Below are 19799 nucleotides of genomic sequence, written 5' to 3'. Positions count from 1 at the left end.
TCTTCATTTTTAAAGCAAGCACAGTGATGGTGCCATCCACGGGGTATAGTCAATTAACAGAGACCCTAAGACATTTAGATTGAGATACAGGATATTGTAAATAGCATAAAGATAGAAACAGGACTGATTTTTTTCACCATTGTATCCTAATGCTTAGCAAGTGCCTGGCTCATCAAAATATCTCAATAAATCTCTGCTCAAAAAGATGAATAAATACATTTTCTTTTGCAATTATATTGAACAATACAAATCTCAACTGATTTACAGTCATCAAAGTCAAAATGAGTGGCAGAGAATCATGGGAGCTTAGACTAATTGTCAAGCAATTGGTTTTGAAGAATATGCTACTACTTGCCTTTGAATTCTTAGAAGGTTGCTAAGTAAATAAACATCTGGAAAAAAATGAAAACCCTTCTGGGCAAGAGTTTAATTACATTTGGAAATGTGTATTCTTGTGGGCCAACGCCCAGCTTTGAATGCAAAAATCTCAATCCTAATCTAATACAGAGAACCAATTGGTGCCTATCCCTACACCAAGTGTCAAGTGCATAATGTCAGTTTTAACGTTCATCAACTGAGTTTCTGCTTACTTACTTGCTTTTGCTGATTACAGAAAACCTTTGAAGTATGTTATCTCACTGTATCTCCATAACAACTCTGTGATATTATCATCTTCATTTTATAGATAAGGACAGAGAATCACATGAAGCCAAGATTTGACTTGAGTCCAGAATTTTTTTCTCTGCATTATATGTTGTGAATTATTCAGGGCATTTTCTGACCCAGGACATTTTCTGAGCTCCCATAACAATAAAATTTAAATTCATTACACTGACAAAAAAGAAAATACTCAGCTGCTCCTCTCCTGGATAAGAGACTAATGGGCTGAGTCTTGGGAAGATCTCTGTATTCACCATGATATTTTTGAGGTAATGCATTTTATCTTAAGGAGCCATTCTAATGGTGGCTGTAGTATTGCACCCAGCCTGAGACACATCTGCTATTCAAAACTTCAAAAAGGCTTTTACAATGTTAGATAGTTTGGCAGTATTTCAAAATGTTAAAGTAGAATTACCATATGACTCAGCAATTCTCTTTCTAGGTATATACACAAGAGAAATGAAAAACACATGCCCATACAAAAACGTGTACACAAATGTCTACAGCATTATTTATAATAACACTAAAAATGAAAACAATCTAAATGTCCATCAGTGATGAATGGATATACAATGGCATGTTATTTATCAATAAAAAGTAATGAAGTGCTACTACACACTACAACATGGATGTATGTTGAAAGCTTACATGAAAACATTATGCTAAGCTAGTTACAAAAATCCACATACATGGATGCCTGGGTGGCTCAGAGGTTAAGTGCCTGCCTTCAGCTCAGGTCATGATCACGGGATCGGATCTAGTCCCGTATTGGGCTCCCCACAGGGAGTCTGCTTCTCCCTCTGCCTGTGTCTTTGCCTCTCTCTCTTTCTGTGTCTCTCATGAATAAATTAATAAAATGTTTTTTTAAAAATCAACATACAATATAATTCCATTTCTATGAAATGCCCAGAGTAGGCAAATCTATAGAGAATAGAAAGGAGCCTAGTGGTTGCCTGAGGCTGAAGTAATTGGGAGAAGGGATGGGGATTGGCAGCTAATGGATATGTTTTCTTCCTTGGGTGATGAATATGTTCTTAATTTAGGTTTAGGATGTAGTGATGGCCAGGCTAACATGACTGATTTCTCTTTTTTTTTTCTTTAAACTTTATTATTTATTTATTTATTATTTATTTATTTATTTATTTATTCATGAGGGACACAGAGAGAGAGAGGTAGAGACATAGGCAGAGGGAGAAGCAGACTCCCTCTGGGGAGCCTGACATGGGACTTGATCCTGGGACCCCGGGATCATGACCTGATCAAAGGCAGACGCTCAACCACTGAGCCACCCATGCGCCCATATGACTGGTTTCTGTTGCTGCCAACATGTGGAGTCTTTAGAAAAAATGTAAAATATATGATGGCCTTAGTAGTGAAAGGGTTGGGAACCCCTATGTCTCCTAGGGAAAAGAATAGCGGGTTTGGGACTAGAAGAGAAAGGCTGGAGAGTACTGGTTCCTCTGTCACTGTCTGCATGGCTCCATAGCTAAGTCTCCTAACTTCTCCAAGTCTCTGTTCCTTACCTGTGAAACAGAAATACGATACACTTTATTGCTATTCTGATGATCAATAACGCAAGAATTTTGAAACTATAAAACACTATAATATAAATTGCATTCACCACTATAATGCTTAGTTGATACAGTGATAATGTGAACTGTATCTGGTACATACTGTAAGCCTGGAACTACATGTGTTCATTGCATGGAGAAATGAAGAAAGCTGATAGGTGGAGGAAGCCATACTCATTTGTTTAACACATGTATAATCATGTCCACAGATGTTGAAATATTGACACGAGGCTGAGTATACTCAGTAGTACTGATATCTTAAAAAAACAGAAACAGAAAACTGCCTGTAATCAACAGAAATGTTTAAATGAGCTGATGAACTAGACAACAATTAGTGTATATAGATATTTTGGGGGATTGAGTATCTAGCATAAGCAAACTTTGAAGCAAAGAAGTGGGGCGTCAATGATTTCAACTTCCAGTTTGGGTGCTTAAATGTTTGTTTTCTTTTTTAAAAAGATTTTCATTTATTTATTTATTGACGAGAGACGGAAAGAGAGAGGCAGAAACACTGGCAGAGGGAAAAGCAGGCTCCCTGTCGAGAGCCCGATGTGGGACTGGATCCTAGGACCCCGGGACCATGCCCTGAGCCAAAGGCAGATGTTCAACCACTGAGCCACCCAGGCATCCCAAACGTTTACTGTCTTGAAATTCCATACCTAGCATAAATATCAGCTGTCATTATGATGCAGAAATTCAACAGTAATATCTCTTTTCCCTTACCAATCTCCAAACTTAGTAGTCTACCAAGGTCATTTCATGAACATTGAAATCATCACTGTGCTGGTGAGGTTATTAACAACCCAATTTACAGGTAGAAACAAAGAGCTAATTTACCAACAGTATCTTGCAATTGTTCCTTATTCACCATCCTGAGAACTCCAATGGTTTAGGCCTTTGTTCTTCCTTCTAAAAATTAAGTTACTCTTTGTTTCTAATTATAAATATAATCAGATTGCAATATATTCAAATAATACATAAGATTATTTTAAGAGGGTGCAAATAAATTCAAACAAAATTCCATCTTTTAAAGATAATCACTGATAAGCCTTGGGTATATTCTCCCAAAGGTTTGCTACATATGTGCACACACACATATATATACATATGCGCATGGTTGTGTGTAGATAAACCTTCTGGGGGGTGGGAGGGACCTGCTTTGTACAGTCTGCTTATCAACTGCCATGGGGCAAATACTCTCCATCAAGGTCAATTTCAAACTACAACAATTTACCAAAGGGCTCACAAAATTCCTAAAAACTGAACAAGTGGCTCTCATGAGCCAGCTGGTATGACCCTGCTCCAGGAAACAAGTGCCACAGTTTTTAAAGTTTGCAGACTACTCCTGCTGTATGGTACCTGTTTTTAAACAGAGATAATCTGTTATAAACTAACTTCCATATCGATAAATACAAAATTATACTTTTACTGTCACAACCGTATTCCCATGTTATTGATATAACAAATTATTGAAGTATCCTCTACCAATGGATATTTTTATAGTGTTTCCAATATTACCTACTTTAACAACTGTATGAAAAATAAAGTTGTGAATACATCTTGATGCACTTCGCTGCTTATTTCCATACGATATATGTGTAGAAGTCTCATTACAAGGCCAAAGAGAGGCACTTTGGTGTTTCTAGAACAAATAGCCACAGTGTCCTCCACAATGCCTGTTCCAAGTGCACTCTTGCCCACAGGGCATACAAACAACACATCTGGTTGTTACCTCCCCATGTCCTGACCAGTGCCAGGTAGGATTTGTTTTCTTTAATCACTGTCAAGGTAATGAGTGAAAAATGCTATCTAATTGTTGTTTTAATTCCATCTATCTTCTTACTCATGAACCTGAGCTTCTTTTTACGATGATCAATTTACTTTTACGTTTTTTGAACTGCCTGAACTTCAAGTTAAAAATCTTTGCTCATTTTTCATACAGTCTACTTCGTATTGGAAGGTTTTTTTTGGTGTTCAAAAGCTCCTTAATGACATTAACCCTTTGCTATATCCTATATTTTCCAATTTTCCATTCATCCTTTAACTTATAATATTTTAATGCTACACTAATTTTGTCAATCTTTATGTAGTCAAACATGTCAAACCTTTACCGGTCCCCACTTTTGATGATCTACCTGGAAAGTCATTCTCTACTTCAACATTATGAAAAAGTCTGCATATATTTTCTTCTAGTACTTTTAGGGTTTCACTTGTTTTTCTCATTTAAATATTTCTCTCAACTGAGATTTGTTTGGGGTCAGGAAAAATGTAAGAATGTAACTTTATTTTTAAGGAAATTATCCAAATGTTCTAGCATTTAAATATATCTTTTCCACTAACTCTGGATGCTACCTTGGGCAGCTGCCAGCTGCAGAGCTGGCTTCCTTTCTTTTCTGGATTCCCGGTTTCACTTCAATTTTGTCCTCTGAGGATTTCTTACCAACTCAGCAATTCAATTTAAAAAACATTTATTTTTAAATGCGGCATTTCTAGTTGCTTTACTGCATAAGGGTTCTTTAGGAGACCTTGTCCACCATACTGAGAGAAACTGAAATCTTCTCCAATCTATTTCTCACATAGAAGCTAGCATGAACATGCAAAAACTAGATAATGTCAGGGACCAGCTCAAATCCTTTCAATGACTTTTTGTCACAGCCAAGGAAAATGTCACAAACCCCTTTATATGCACTGGATCCTGCCTCCCCTTTCCTCCTCTGCTCATGTCCCTTTCTTCCTAGCTTTGTAACTGCAGCAACACTGGCATCATGATCCTCAGAGCTCAGGGTCTTCACAGATACCATCCCACTGCTTTCTCTTTGCTTTGCATAATGGTTCTTTTTCATCCTTGAATTCTCAAGAGAATGTCATCTGCTCAATTGGATGTTCCCTAACCACCTAAGAAAGAGAGCACCGTCCTGTTACTTTCCATCAGTGTAATACCCCACTGATAATCTTCATAGAACAGTTTTTAAAAATGTGTTTATTTACTTATTTTCTTTTGTCCCACATTCTCCTCAGGACTCTAAGTTCCATGAGAGCAGAGATCATTTCTGTCTTATTTACTAATAAATATAGGCAAGCACAATGCCTAGCACATATCCGTACACTGTGAATGAATGAACGCAAAGCGTCTTACTCATCTTTACATTCCTGTGGTACAAAGCTTTGCATATAACAGGCACCCAGGAAACATCTACTGGGCTAGGTTTCACATCTAATCATGAAAAAGCAGGGGGATCCATGGGTGGCTCAGCAGTTTAGCACCTGCCTTCAGCCCAGGGCGTGATCCTGGGCCCTGGATCAAGTCCTGCATCGGGCTCCCTGCATGGAGCCTGCTTCTCCCTCTGCCTGTGTCTCTGCCTCTCTCTCTCTCTCTCTCTCTCTCTCTCTCTCTCTCTCTCCCTCTCTCATGAATAAATAAAATCTTAAAAGAAAAAGAAAGTTTTCTAAATGTGCATTATGTAGACCTGTTCCTTTTAGATCACAAAGGTGCATTCTCAAAATAAGAGGGGAATGCCTACCATTCTTCTGTGATTATTGTATGCTTTAAAATGGATAACTAACCTATGAAAACTATTGATTTCCCTGAGATCGGAAGGGATTTGTTCATTAAACCTGAAAAAAGAATTTCAGCCATTCAATTCTGGAGAGTTTGCAGTGAGTGAAATAATATATCTATGTATGGATTGGTGATAATGCCCTCAGCCCAATCTTCTATGCAGTTGCTGAATCCAGGTGACAGTTATTCTGGCTACTTTGTTGCCACACACACACACACACACACACACACACACACACACACACACAAAACGACATTTTCTGAAAAAGATAAAACATTCCAGCTCCATCAGGAAAAAAATGGAACTTGGAGTGAAACCATCATCAAATTTCAAAATTCACACCCAATCACTGCCAAAGTCTAGCAGGAAAAAAAATCTGGTATTTTTAGACTAAAAAGAATTTTCTAGAGCTTTATACTGCTGGGTACCAAAAAACTCTCTGAGCCACATGTAAACATCATTTACTAAGTCCCTAAACACCCAGAAAGAAGGACAAAGCCTCCTCCAGTTGGGTAAAAAAGAAAAGATAGGATGTTACATTTAGTAGCTTTGAGTTAGCCACATGGGAAGCCAAATGAATAATGCCAAAGCAATCTTGCAGCAAACTAAAGTTAATGGCTTCTCACTCCACTCAAACCCACTGAATCTGCAATGAACTACTATTCCTTCATCCACCCGTAATCTTATTTAGAACTGCTTTGTCCTTTAGAAAAATTTTTATAACCTTGGAAAAATGTATATAATCTGAATATATGTAATGCAAATGCACTGTGTATGTTTCAGGAAGCTTAGGGCAAATAAATTTAAAATAGTATCTGCGACATGAAAAATCACATCCTATGTTTGGTTTTTTAAATTGGCTGAATGTTTCTTTTCAAATGTGTGTGTTCCGTATCGTCAATTATTGACAGACAGCTGTGGCTGGCATATTTAAAAAGCAAAGAGTTATAAATGTAAAGAATTTTAGCAGCAACAGAGTATAGCACAAATTGCATGTGTGGGTTTTAAAGTCAAACAGGTATACAAGGTGTACCAGTTAATAGCTATAGTAAGTTACTAAGTTAATTTAACTTTTTAAATTCACTTTTCTGAATCTGGAGTTCCTTACTGGTAAAGAAATGAAAATGCCTATTTCTATCTAATGGAGCTGTTCAAAAATTTATGTAAAATACATATATATAAAATCATTCCCTGGTTCAATTAATGCTAATTTAAATTTCCCTCACCCACATCTTCATTCTCTTCTATTACACACACACATTCCAGTAGATAGTTATTACCAATTTACAGACAATTAGCATAAAAGAGATTTAAAGCCATGCTTAGCTTGACATGATCTTCCTTTAGGGATAAAAAAAATTCAATAGTATGTATGCTTCATGACTATTTCAGTCATCAATTATCACTGCATTGTAGATGAGAGAAAGAACTCTTTTTAATAACAGGATATTTAGACTAATAAAGGTGAGATATCTAAGAGTTTGCTTTAATCAAGCAAACAGGAACAAAGACCCTGCCTTCATGCTTTTCCTGAAATCCTCCTAAGTATTTTGCTAAGAACACTGCATGCAGTGGGTACTACTCCTCCAACACTTTCACTTAACTAACCGTTCTATTTACAATTTCCACGATTTAATTATTCTCCAAAGCCACACCTTCCTCTTAGACCTGAATACAAGCTGGGTTGCCACTGAGCCTGAAGCAGTTTCTGCTGCTGGGAAAGATGTGTTACGGCTCAGTGTCAATTGTAAACAACAGCAGATTGTCTCTGCCTTAGACCCTATGAATGCAGAGTGCAAAGAGGGATAGAGTCCGACATTCCTGCCTGCTGTCTCTTCTTCATTTTCGTGAAGGCCACGCACAGCCTATTGCTCCCACCACATCTGCTGTATACTTCCTTCAAAACAACAGTATTGTGCAAAATACTTAGTCGACACAACATTATCCCTGGGCATGTTAATGGCTGGAGAAGACTATAGGACATCTCTATATTATTTAAGTCTTCTATTTGCTCTCATCATTTTAACACACTAGGAAGGAGAGAGAATGTAAAAAAAAAAAAATTAATGAAACATTCAAACCTGGAAAAAAATGAAACATTCAAAAAGAATGCCATCCAATATAAAGCTCGGGCAGGGGAGACCAAGGGGGAGTATTTAAGTACTAAAAATTTGTTTTTTTTTAATAATATGAAAGATATATATACCTGGTTTTGTATCAAATCCAGGGAGCCCATCTGTGGGAAGACTACCTCTTATCTCTATCTCTCTCTTTGTATCTCTAACTCTCTCTCCTCCTCCTCTTCCCTCTCTCTCTCTCCTTTCTCTCAGCCTTTCTGTCTCTATCGCTATCTCTATCTGCATCTATTCTCTCTCTCCCTTTCTCTTCCTTTTCTCTCCCCCTCCCTGCTCCTTCTCTTCATCGTCCTCTACCCTGAGTGGACAGTAAAAGTGCTGAAGAGGCGTTTAGAATCAAGCCATAAGATGTCAAAAAGTCTTGCATAAGAGAAGTTCAATTTTCCCTAGGGAACCAGACAGATCAAAAAGTCCAAATCAAATTAGAAAATATGAGGATGAAATTAATGCTTTCTCTCTGAAAAGCAAAAATTAGTTCATCAAGCAATTGGGCAGCAGTATGAACTCCCAAAAGACCTAGAGAACAAAGTTAACTCAGGCCCATCAATTTAAGCTATTAGGAATAATGTGTTTAAATAGCAAACAAGTCCATGGTGAATGACTAAAGGCTTCTCCCCAAAGTAAAAAAAGACAAACAAAGCTATAGTAAATAATGGTTAATAATGGTTGAGATCCACTTAGAAACAAAAATTTGTATATCTGTTTGCTTTAACAATAATACAGTCCTATAATTCAACTATGCTTGTACCTGTATGCAAGTTTAAGTAAGGAGAAATCAAAACTCCACAATATAATGTTAAGAAAATCATATTTACATAGAAAACCATTAGGGACTGATGGAGGCACTCTCTTTCTGTTCCTTCCCTTTTGAGTATCTATGTTTATGGTATAGACCCCACAAGTTCCACTGAGTAGCATAGTCAGCCAATACTTTTCACTTGTTCCCTCTTGCTGGCATGACAAGCTCAAACTTTAAGGTGACCCAAATGTTTGGTTATAGAAGTTCAGGAAAAATGCAAACATTTTTGCATTGTACACCTTGGTGTACATATCAAAGTGCATACTCCTGCCTACATCGCGGGGCACTTCAAAAAATATGAAAATATCTCAAAAGGAAAAAAAAAAACACAATGGGCTGCTAAACAAAGAGCCTTAAACTGCTACTGGTCCAGACTCTACAGACAGGGATGTGATACTTATTTCTCAATAATGTAGAGTTATACCAAAAGTTTTGATTTTGACAGCAGAAAGAGAAATAAAATTCATGAAAACAACACAACCCAGCCACAACTAGATTATTGAAGGTGTGATTATTTTATCTGTTCTCTCACATTTTCTCAGTCATCTTGTATTATCAGTGTTCCTACTGCCTCTAAAGCAGAAAGACAAAAGAAGGCAATTCTGTATATCAGCTTTTACAGGTTTCAATAATAGGTACTTGAAATTATTGACTGAGGTTTTCAGATTATTTGTAAAATGGGTCCATTTTCTCTTTGTTCCTCAAAAATAAATAATGAGAGACACTGGCTCTTAGACACTGGCAACCATTGTTTTTATCTTGAGAATGGATATATATATTATTTTCTAAAGAAGTTAATTAGCTAAGGAGAAAAGATATTTTTAAAACAGTGGAATAAAAATGGGTGAGAATGGACCCAGGACTAAGTCACTGATCATCAAGACAGTTGATCTGGTTTTACAAAGCTCATCTCAATAAGGCAGAAACAAATCATCTGAGGTGGGGTGGGGGAAATGCAGAAACAAAGGTGATTTAAAGCTGAACAAATTCTCAAAAACCAGATATTGTCACTTATAACCCTATACATGAAATGTATTCCCTGAAAAAAGCCTGGTTGCTTTTAACTAACACAGCCATGTGAAGGAAGAATCAGGTCATTTTTCTAAACATAGAATTATCACTGTGATACAAGAAGCTGTTCAGGAGAGTTTATATATGCAAAGTCAGCATCAAGCCAATACATTATGGCACTCAAACCTCTTTTCAATCAGGCTATATAATATCCACCATTGAGGAGCATAAGTAACTTAAAAACAAGCATCATGTGTTTTAACATACAAAAAAAAAAAAAAAAGAAAAAGAAACAAAGAGAGAAGATATCTGCTCCCAAGGGGAAGCATTTAAAGGACCCTTGGGTAAATGTTATAATTCCAATGACCTTTAGATCTCAGAATAAAATGAAACTGTATTCTTCAGACATTCTCGTTGGACTAAATTGCATAGAAACGAAGTGTATTCAGGGTGACCAGTCATGGACAACAAAGACAGCCCTGAATGTCACAAGTAGACCCAAGTTTGGAGTTTTTAAAAAGTATATTCAAATAATATGAGGCCAGGAGGGCTGGCAACAAAGTGAATCCAAACCAGAACTGAAACATTGTATTGGAAATATTATAAGCCCGTACAAGAGCAAGACAAAAGGAAAACAGAAAAAAGAACTAACCACCTATATCTAAAATATATTAAACACAAATATCCTCTTTACCTACAGGGATTCCTGTCTTCCACAGGCTGTCCCCAACCTACCCTTCCAGCTTGGGCTCTAAATACCATGATCTCTGATTGCACTGCACTGTTTCTTACCAAATAAGGATGCATTTTCTCCTAGAAAAGAGCAAGTGTTCTTTGATCGAGATGTGTTCTCCAGTATCTCCCTACATGGCTAGTAACTTTCTCTGCTCTATTACAGCATTCTGTTTGGTATTTATTTTCTCATCTTTCTGTCAGACATTGGAAGACAACTGGAAGACATTGACATAAGAGCCTTCCTTTATTTACCCTGGATTCTGTAATATAAAGTTGTCAAATGCGTGATCTTTAAATGAAAGATCTTTAAACACTTGCCATTAGAAAATGCTTATTTAAATCACAGGAAGGGTGTATGATGCTATGTGCATCCATGACATATGATAATGACCATAATGTTCTTTAATAAAAAATAAAGAAGGTAAAATTGGCCAAAGCTTTGTTATTGTTGGTTGGCTGGTTGGTTGGATTGATAGGTAAGGTCACAGTGAGCAAGGAGTGATTAAATGATTTCTTTAATGTCATTAAACATTCACAAAGTGAAACAGTCAAAACTTACAGCAGTGTCTCTCAATTCTTGGTAAGCCACTGTTCGTTTTTATTTATTTATTTATTTATTTATTTAGTTAGTTAGTTAGTTAGTTAGTTCGTTACTATAGTGTTATTCAGCTTCAATAAGCCAGAAGATTATTTCTACCCTCTGAAAATTCTTCAAAATTAATGGAAATGAAATCATGGGATTTTACTAGTAGCAGAACAAAGTCATAAGAAGGCAATGTAGTTGTAAAGAAAGAGCTCTGCTTTTGGAGTTGAGGCAGTCTTCAAATCCTAGCTCTATCAGACAAGCCACCATGAGCACTGTTAACTTAGGTCACCCCCAGGCTCTTCTTTTCCTGAACTATAAAATGTGTGTAAGAATCTCTACCCCCACCCAAACCCCAGCCCCCAGTGTCTTCTGTGACATTAATGATAATGTGTGTGAAATCTAGCCCTGCACCTGGCCCATTGTCAACTGTTTGTTGACTTTGAAATAAAAGACTATATTCAAAGATCTGTGTGTGTGTGTGTGTGTGTGTGTGTGCGCGCGCGCGCGTGTGCATGCACTCTTGGGGAAGAAAACACATTGTTCCTCTTAACGTGGTCTCTCTGACAAATAATTTTGATATGGTGATATTTTCGTAAATTCACCACATTATATGTGGTACCATTCTCACCCTCTCCCCAACTTGGAACCACAAGTTGCAAATATTTATTTCTACCCTAAAGGCAGTTTTAACAGTTCAACTTCCTAACATGCTGCCAATGGAACATACCAAAGGAGAAATGTGTGACAAGTTAAGTTTGCTTTCAGAATCTTGCAAAGCAGAATTTCTTTGAGTTTAATATTGGAAATGTTCAATACCATAACATGTAAAAATGAGAATATTGAATTTTGAGTTCACATTACATTGATTTTCCTCCTGAAAAAAACACCTAACGGGGCAGGGGATGTCAGGAAGAAAGATATCTCTTATCTAAAAAAAACAAAAACAAAACAAAACAAAAAAACCAGAAATCTATTACTAAATGTTTCTTTGGCAGTTAGCAAAACCCATGACCCCTTGGACCTTTTTTTTTTTTTAATTGGATCTGTCTTACTTGAGTCCAAGGAGAGTATATTTTGTTAAAATAGCATGAATCTTGAGAATGGAAGAACTAGCTGAAGTCACAGCTATGTTACATATTAGCTGTGTGACTTTGGGTAATTCACTTAAACACTTGATCTTAATTTTCTTTTTCCAAAAATGGGATTACAAGGGCCTGGCCACTCCATAGTTTGGGTGTGAGAGTCAAATGACATTGAAAATGTAAAATGCAAAGTGCTTTCTCGGGGAAGGAAGCTTTATTATTACCATTATAACTACCGTTTTAATTCCCGAAAAGTAAATGCTTGTATTTAAGTATCTGCTTTTATGGCCATCTGAGATGAAAGTGTTGCTCCCACTTTCTTGAACAAATAAGGAAACCACAGTAGTGCTACAAGAAAGACTTGTGTTCTGAAGTCAGAATTCTGTCTTGAGGTCCAGTTCACTCCACTTAAAATATACTGCATGGCGGGGGTTGGGGGGGGTGCCTGGGTGGCTTAGTTGGTTGAGTGTCTGACTCTTGATTTTGTCTCAGGTCATGATCTCAGGGTCATGAGACTGGGCTTTGCATTGGGGTCTGCACTCAGTGGGGAGTCTGCTTGAGATTCTCTCCCTCTCCCTCTATCCCTTCCCTCCAGCTCACTCCCCCACTCATGCACAGTTCTTTCTCTCTCAAAATAAAATTTAAAAAAAAAAACTTCATGGAACTAAAGCTCTTATATTTATATGGCTTCTTTTTTAAATGTGGGACTTCCCTTAAGAGAAGGGTACATGTAGAAAGGCCCAGAACAACCAGACAAAACTCCTATTAATATCATATGCATGTACATTGCTTTAGGGTTTTCTGCCTATTTCTCCCTTGTTTGTCACACTGATCTGTGATTCCATTAAATGGGTACCTGGAACACAGAATCTCATGAAAGACCAACGTCTGCCAGCATCTACATTTTTCTAAGAAGTGATACCTTGATGCTTGAGAGGTTCACTGATTCCCTCAAAATGTGCAATGGTCCCTTTTGTCCCCTAGTAGCCCAGATTAGCCATCCCTTTTATTTTTGTCAACAACACTTCCTTTTTGTTCTTCTTCCTCCAACTAGGAAGTGCATCACTGACACAGACACAATATACCTTTTCATAAGGAAGGCAAATGAGTATGTGCCAGATGGGCTGAGGGGATTACAACATGTTTCCTGCTCCCATGGTGACTCAATGGGGCTGGTATGAGAACTTATCTTATTCAAGAAGTCAGCCTCCCTGGCAGAATTATGAGTCACAGTTCCTGGGTAGAAAGCTCACTTTCCAATAGCATTTAGGGTGGGGGTAGGGGTCCTCCTTGGGCAGATTACAGTAAAGGTCATTCAGAAAAGAACACTTCCAGGAGTGCTGGGGAGACACCAGCACCCACAAACTTCTGGGATTGCCCTATCTCTCAACAAGAGTAACATGATCACCTCTTCCTTTTCCTTCAAGGGAAGGCAGGACATAAAACTACATTGATGAATTACTGGTATGAATCCAAATGAGTGCCATTATAAAATTGGCCGATTTTGGCAAAAAGGGAAGTGAAGGGACTTTTTTTCTACCCATATATAACATATATATATAGGCATATGTGTATATATATATATGTATATAGATACATACATAGAGAGAGAGTGAGAGAGAGAGAGAGGGAGAGCACGTGTGTGTACCTACTAACCTACTGTGTGCCTATGTGCCAATCATTATTCCAAGTATTTGGGTAACAAAGAGGACAGGTCCATGTCCTTGGATAGTTTACAAGCAGAGAAATAGGGAAGGAGAAAGGGAAGGAGGAAAAGAGAAAGAGAAAGAAAGAAGGGAAAAGAGGACAGGGAGGTATAAGAGGAGAAAGAAGGAGAAAGGGAGGAGACAAGGGAAAGCTAATATAATGTCAAGAAATGATGAATGTCATGAAGGAAACTACAGGTGGATACAGAGACATGTGATTGCGAGGGCTTTTTAAATTAAGGTGGTGAAGTAAGGACTCTGTAAGCAGATAACATTCAAGCACAGAACTGAATCAAATAAGAACTGATAATAATCAGGGGTTATATTTAACATATTTAAAAATCAGGACATCACAGCCTCAAATGGGACACTCAATCAAGCAGGACAGATGCTGGTCCAAATAGCCGGTAGATCTGTGTATTAGTGCATCTGAAAACCAGCCCAGATTATGAGATGCTTTCCTTGTGAAAAGGGCCAACAAGGTTGGACGTTATCTCTACTTCTCATGGCTTTGAGCTGTACTACTCTGTCCTAGTTATACCCTTCCTTTAGTGCTATTTTCAGTTTCCAATAAAATGCTTCAAGTGGTATAGAAAACATACCCTAGAAAAGATCATCGGGATGAGAAAGGCTCAAATCCATGCCACGCGAAGAACAATTGAAGGCAGATACCAGAAAACACTGTCATGGTTCTATGATTGTTATTTTAACATCTCCAAAGACCTCTCACACAGAAGAGGAATTAAAGTAATGATATTCAAACTATTAACCAGGGTCTTCAGGGGAATTATACATGAAGCTTTTTCAAATGAAGATCTAGGTTCCCTGAATTAAAATTAGAGAACCACTGGATTGGGCACATTCTAGTCAAATCAAGCAGTTGAACCACAGAAATGTAGAAATGACAGAATTACATTTCAATTATATATACTAAAAACTTTCTTAGAACTTGGTCAGTCCAAACACATGTGGACTACTAATGAGATGATCACTAGTTTGAGTTACCACTCTGGTTCTGAGCAGTAATTCTAGAGATGAGAGGAGCCCTGAAAAGATGACCTTTCAAATCCCTTTTGTTGATTTCATAGGATCCAGATCCATGACGACCAAGTTCAGTTACTCAAACTCAAACAAGCTTTGTCTAGATTCTCTTAAGAAGCAGTATCCAAAGGAAAAAAAATGAGCCTAATGATAGGTCCTTTTTTTCCCTAGAGAGAAGCAGTATGATAGAAACATCATTTCTCATTTGTTCTTAAAAGATCTTAATGGACTGTTCGCCTTAATGCCTCCTTCACCACTGGCTGAAGTTTGGAAAACAAAGTCATGCTACCATCGCTGTCATTTCTTTTCTCATAAGACCTAAGGCAAAGGGAGAGAAGCAGGATTCTAGTTGGCTTAGATGTGAGGGCGATGGAAAATCCCTGTATTTATAAATGACGACCACTGCCCCAAGTACATTGTGTCCCCTGAAGACTAGAGGTATCATCATCAAAATTCTATGATTCCATCACATCTATGATTCTGTGATATCACAGAAGACGATGGATATAAATATTGTGTAGTCTTAACTCATTTTTTTTTCAGAAAGAGTTGGCACATTACCCTATAGATAGTTTGTATTTTAACAGGTTGTCAAAAGCTATTCACTTACCTGAGGCATCACTCTGCAGGATCCCATAGAAGGAGAGACTCATCACACACCACAGAAGTCCCATCCTGTCAACATAAATACAAAGTTAAGGGAGAGTACTTATCACTCTCAAGAGTTTAAGTAATAATTACTGCATATGCAAACTGACTTAGACAAGGAACTGTTCTGACATGTTTATAATATTAACAAATTTAATTGCGGGACCCAAACAATAAGATCGTTTTTTTAAAAAGCATATTACAGATAAGGAAACTGAGACAAGTTTAAATAATATAACCAATATCCTTTGCCTACAAAGTAGTAGATTAATGATCAAGCTCCAGCAGTCTAGCTCTAGAACTATCTCTTAATCATTCAACTACAAATTCCTCTTGATTTTTTTCACCAGGAGTCACATTTCTGGCAGATAAATTTGATTTTCTTCCTCTCCTTAGCATTCTTGTGGTCTATTCCCAATTGGAAATATTTTATGATCCAGACACTTCTCCTTCTTAGTGATGAATAGAAAGCTTAAATTCCTGGATACAGACTTGGTCTGTAGTCCACCACACTCTGAATTTATAGTGAAAGGAAATATCTAAGCCCCATTCTCTGCTGTGCCTGCTCTCTGCTTCTCCCTGAAAGAGACAAATGATGGGGCTGGAGTCCAATTTCTGTGACCTTTAGCCTTTCTATAGGTAACCAGTTGAAAACAGCCAACTAGCACGAACTGTACCCTTACATTTGGTTCTATGATCTCTAACACAGAAGGCCTAGAAATTTAACGACTCCGCGAAATATTTATTTCCCTACTACCCTAGACATATCTTCCCCCTGATAAAATCTTGATAGGGTTATAAATACTGAAACCTGGATATTACTGAAAAATTCCATATTCAAGACTGTCACTATTTTGAACACAGCAGCCACATAAGGGTGCTTACGGAGGCCTTGGTACTTGTCCGTATCATGTTTCTAATAAGTGACAGAGATGGAATTCATATGCACATCTGGCCAACTTTAGCCTATGGCACCAGTTTCACAACCACAGGGACCTACCAGTCTAAAAAGGTCAAAGAGGTATTTCATAAATAGGGTGGCCATATAACAGCATTTAAAATGAGATGTCTGTAAACGCGATGGCACTGCGACAAAAGGTATAAACTGGTACTGCCTAAGCAATTCAGGGTGTATGGGCCACTTTTAAGGACAATGCAAGTTTCAGACACCTGTCACCTCTCTTGACCACATATTACCACAAATCTCTAGTTCTTATTGGGCTTCCTTCTTTAGCATGACTGTTCAAAAGTTACAAATGAGTTTATTATACCCTAAACAACCATTTTGCCTCTGAGATCAAATATTTCCTTTTTACCCCCACCATTCTCTTTCCAATTCTTACACTGTTAACTTAAGGAACTCTTCTATCAGTCATTCATTTATTTTAATAAAACATTGCATTGCGCACTGTTTACAAGTCTCTATGATATAATTGCAGGGCCCTCTGGTGAGCAAGAGGTAGGGCCTCCTCTGAAGGCCATTCTCCCAGTAGAGGAGATAAAGCACTTCAACATCATCAACTATGAACAAGATGCATGCCTCTCTGCATATAAGATATGCAAAGATTTCTCAGGCAGAAGCTATAGCACTAAGCAGGTCTAGCAGAGACTTAAAATGAGAACCAAAATAATGACAATAAAAAGCAAACACTGAAAAACACAGCGGAACAGATAAGGTTTACTGAAGACTAGAAAAGAAAGAGATTGCTTCAACCATGGCAATCAAAGAAGACTAAGAAGACTAAGGTAGCTTTTGAGTGAGCAAGAACTGAATTGAAGCAGAAGGAAAGTGGGGAAAAGAAACTCAATGGGGGAATAATGTTCAAAGATAGGCAAAGCATGGAACATAAAAAAGGAAATAGTCTGTAAATAATTCAGCTTGGCTCAAGCACAAGGTATTAGTAAAAGAACTATAGGAGACTTTGTTGGAAAGCAGGGAGTATTAGGATCAGAATAGGACAAGGCCTTGAATAGCAAAGGACTTGGAATTTAATTTAAGCGGAAAATAGGGACCCACTGACGGTTTCTGATTAGAAGACTGATGTGATCATCAAACTGTGCCTTCTGGAGATCATTCTTCTGGCATGTATCGGATGGATTGCCACTATAATTCTGTCTTGAAATCATTTTGTCTCCTGAGCTTGTCATCACAATACTTGTTTAACTCCTAGCTTTGTGTCATCTATAAACTAGATAAGCATGCCACCCATGTCCTCATCCAAGTCATTAATAAAAGTAATTAATAATTCTGCATTAATCATTGTCAGTGGAGAACAACTAGACATTTCATTGCAGATTCAGGGCACAAGAACTTCAGCCCCAATACCCAGCTATGCTAAAGCACTCTACCTCCCAAATTGCTTTTGGCTATTAAAAAAAAAAAAAAAAGCAAAACTCACACCTCTAGATTTTCCCAATTTGCCTGTTTATAAGCTGCTGAATTCCTAGGACAACACTTAGAAGACATTCTAATTAGAGTGATCGAGAGCCTTAATTGATATTCCCCTGAGTAACTGGATTATGCCACAGGCAGCAAGGAGTCAGGTCATCAAGGTAAAGCCAATCTAAAGATAACCTGTGTGCAAACATATATCCAGGGTCAGTCTTGTCCTGTGATGAATTAGAATAAAGGAGACTGAAAAGGAAATGTGATTGTGCAGGCTGGTTTTGACAGACTAAAGGTTCCAAGGTTAGTGGGAAGAGGTTGGCCGGTTCATTTAACATCATCTTGCATTCTCCCTCGGAATTTTATTATGGTGACTAGTAACACATTTTTGGTTCTTTCTTCTTGAGGAGAGAGGGTGCTGGATACTTTCAGAGATAGACAACCTGTCAGAAAGCAAAGGAATACCTGCCTAATAACACATGGCTTTTCATGGTCTGAATTACAACCCAGCTTTAGAATATTGCCATGGTGTTTAACAGACTCTGTCCTTGCTTCAGATGATCTCAACTTACAAAAATAAATTCCCAGTCAGTCTTTTCTGCACAACCCATTTTACCTACTGTATAATCATTTTCATACACTTCCTCTTAGGTATTAGTACTTCTCTCATATTTAATTCCATTGTTTCCTGGCATGTCAACACAGATGTCTACTCTACCTGGAAGAGTTTTAAACATACACCCATTTCCATGTAATCCATAACAATATTAATGATGGTGCTAATGTGTGGTCACCACTTTAACATCGACCCCTGCATATGAATCATTCTGTTGTCTGCACTCTCCAGGTTTAATAAGCTTCAGGATCTCCTTCCCTATGAGTCAGCTCTGACCAATGATTCTCTCACCGGTCCAGCAGGTGACAGGCTGAAACTAGGTCTGCTGCCCCAAAGCTGGTTATTATCTGTGAGTCACATCTGCCTTCCTTCTGCACAGTGGCATTTCAGCAGGCCACAGGGCTGGATTTCTCCCTCAGTTTCCTGATTCCTCATCTTGTCCATACCCACATCCCAGGTACTCTCTGAAGCCCACCAATCTTGTTGGGGCTTCAACCTTCAACCTAGTACTTTTCAACACTCTTTTTCCAGAAGCCTGAATTTTGTCCCCTGAATTTTGTAAGGTCTTGCTCCAAGCTGGATAAGCCTCCTATAACCACAAAGCTGTTCTTACCTGCTCCATTCCTAGTTGGCAGATTTCCTTTGCTATGACCCAGGCTCTGAAAACATGGCCTTCAACACAAAGCCACAACCCCTAAATGGTCACCTCCATGCCAGATCAGCCCTACAGCCATTCACCTCCTTAAGCCCTGATCCATCTAGACCCTAACTTATGATAAAGTGAGTAACTGTATCTGACTTACTTCTCTAACTTACTAATACAGTTTGAGCTGATTGTGCATGCATGCTCACCTAAAATATGACAAACAAGCCTTTAAAGGACATAGGACAAATTATGAATTATCTCATTTTACAGAAAGGGAGAGATGGCATTTATTAAGAAATCAAAGTTATTTTCATCAACAATCTTTTATATAGCTTATAGTTTTTTAACCATAAATAGACCCTCGTAAAGAACACTTTAGAAATGTATATTTGTCAGTAATCAAAAGTGTCGGCAAAGTGAATGGAAAACTCTAATTCTGAGTGAAATAAAGTAAGCATAATCCACTCTGTTTCTCTAAACGAATGCAGCTATAAACCTGGGCAGAATGCATAAAAGAATTATAGGAGGACTCCAAAAGTAAATAATAACATATTCCTTTCAAGTACATATAGGACATTAACCAAGATCAGCTATATCATGTACCATAAATCAAACCT

At 37.8% G+C, this 19799-nt stretch overlaps 1 protein-coding gene across 1 annotated transcript in view; it reads right to left on the bottom strand.

The window, feature by feature from the left end:
- The window catches only part of IL1RAP (interleukin 1 receptor accessory protein), a 116431-nt gene that overhangs the window by 54020 nt on the left and 42612 nt on the right, over positions 1-19799 (bottom strand). The window contains exon 2 of the mRNA XM_055307962.1: positions 15497-15561. Within this exon, the coding sequence (XP_055163937.1) occupies positions 15497-15560 (64 nt within the window). The 5' untranslated portion in view covers position 15561. The remainder of the gene's footprint in view (positions 1-15496; positions 15562-19799) is intronic.

Source organism: Nyctereutes procyonoides, unplaced genomic scaffold (assembly GCF_905146905.1).
Source record: "Nyctereutes procyonoides isolate TBG_1078 unplaced genomic scaffold, NYPRO_anot_genome, whole genome shotgun sequence".
Lineage (NCBI taxonomy): Eukaryota > Metazoa > Chordata > Mammalia > Carnivora > Canidae > Nyctereutes > Nyctereutes procyonoides.
This window is presented reverse-complemented; position numbering and strand designations above follow the sequence as displayed.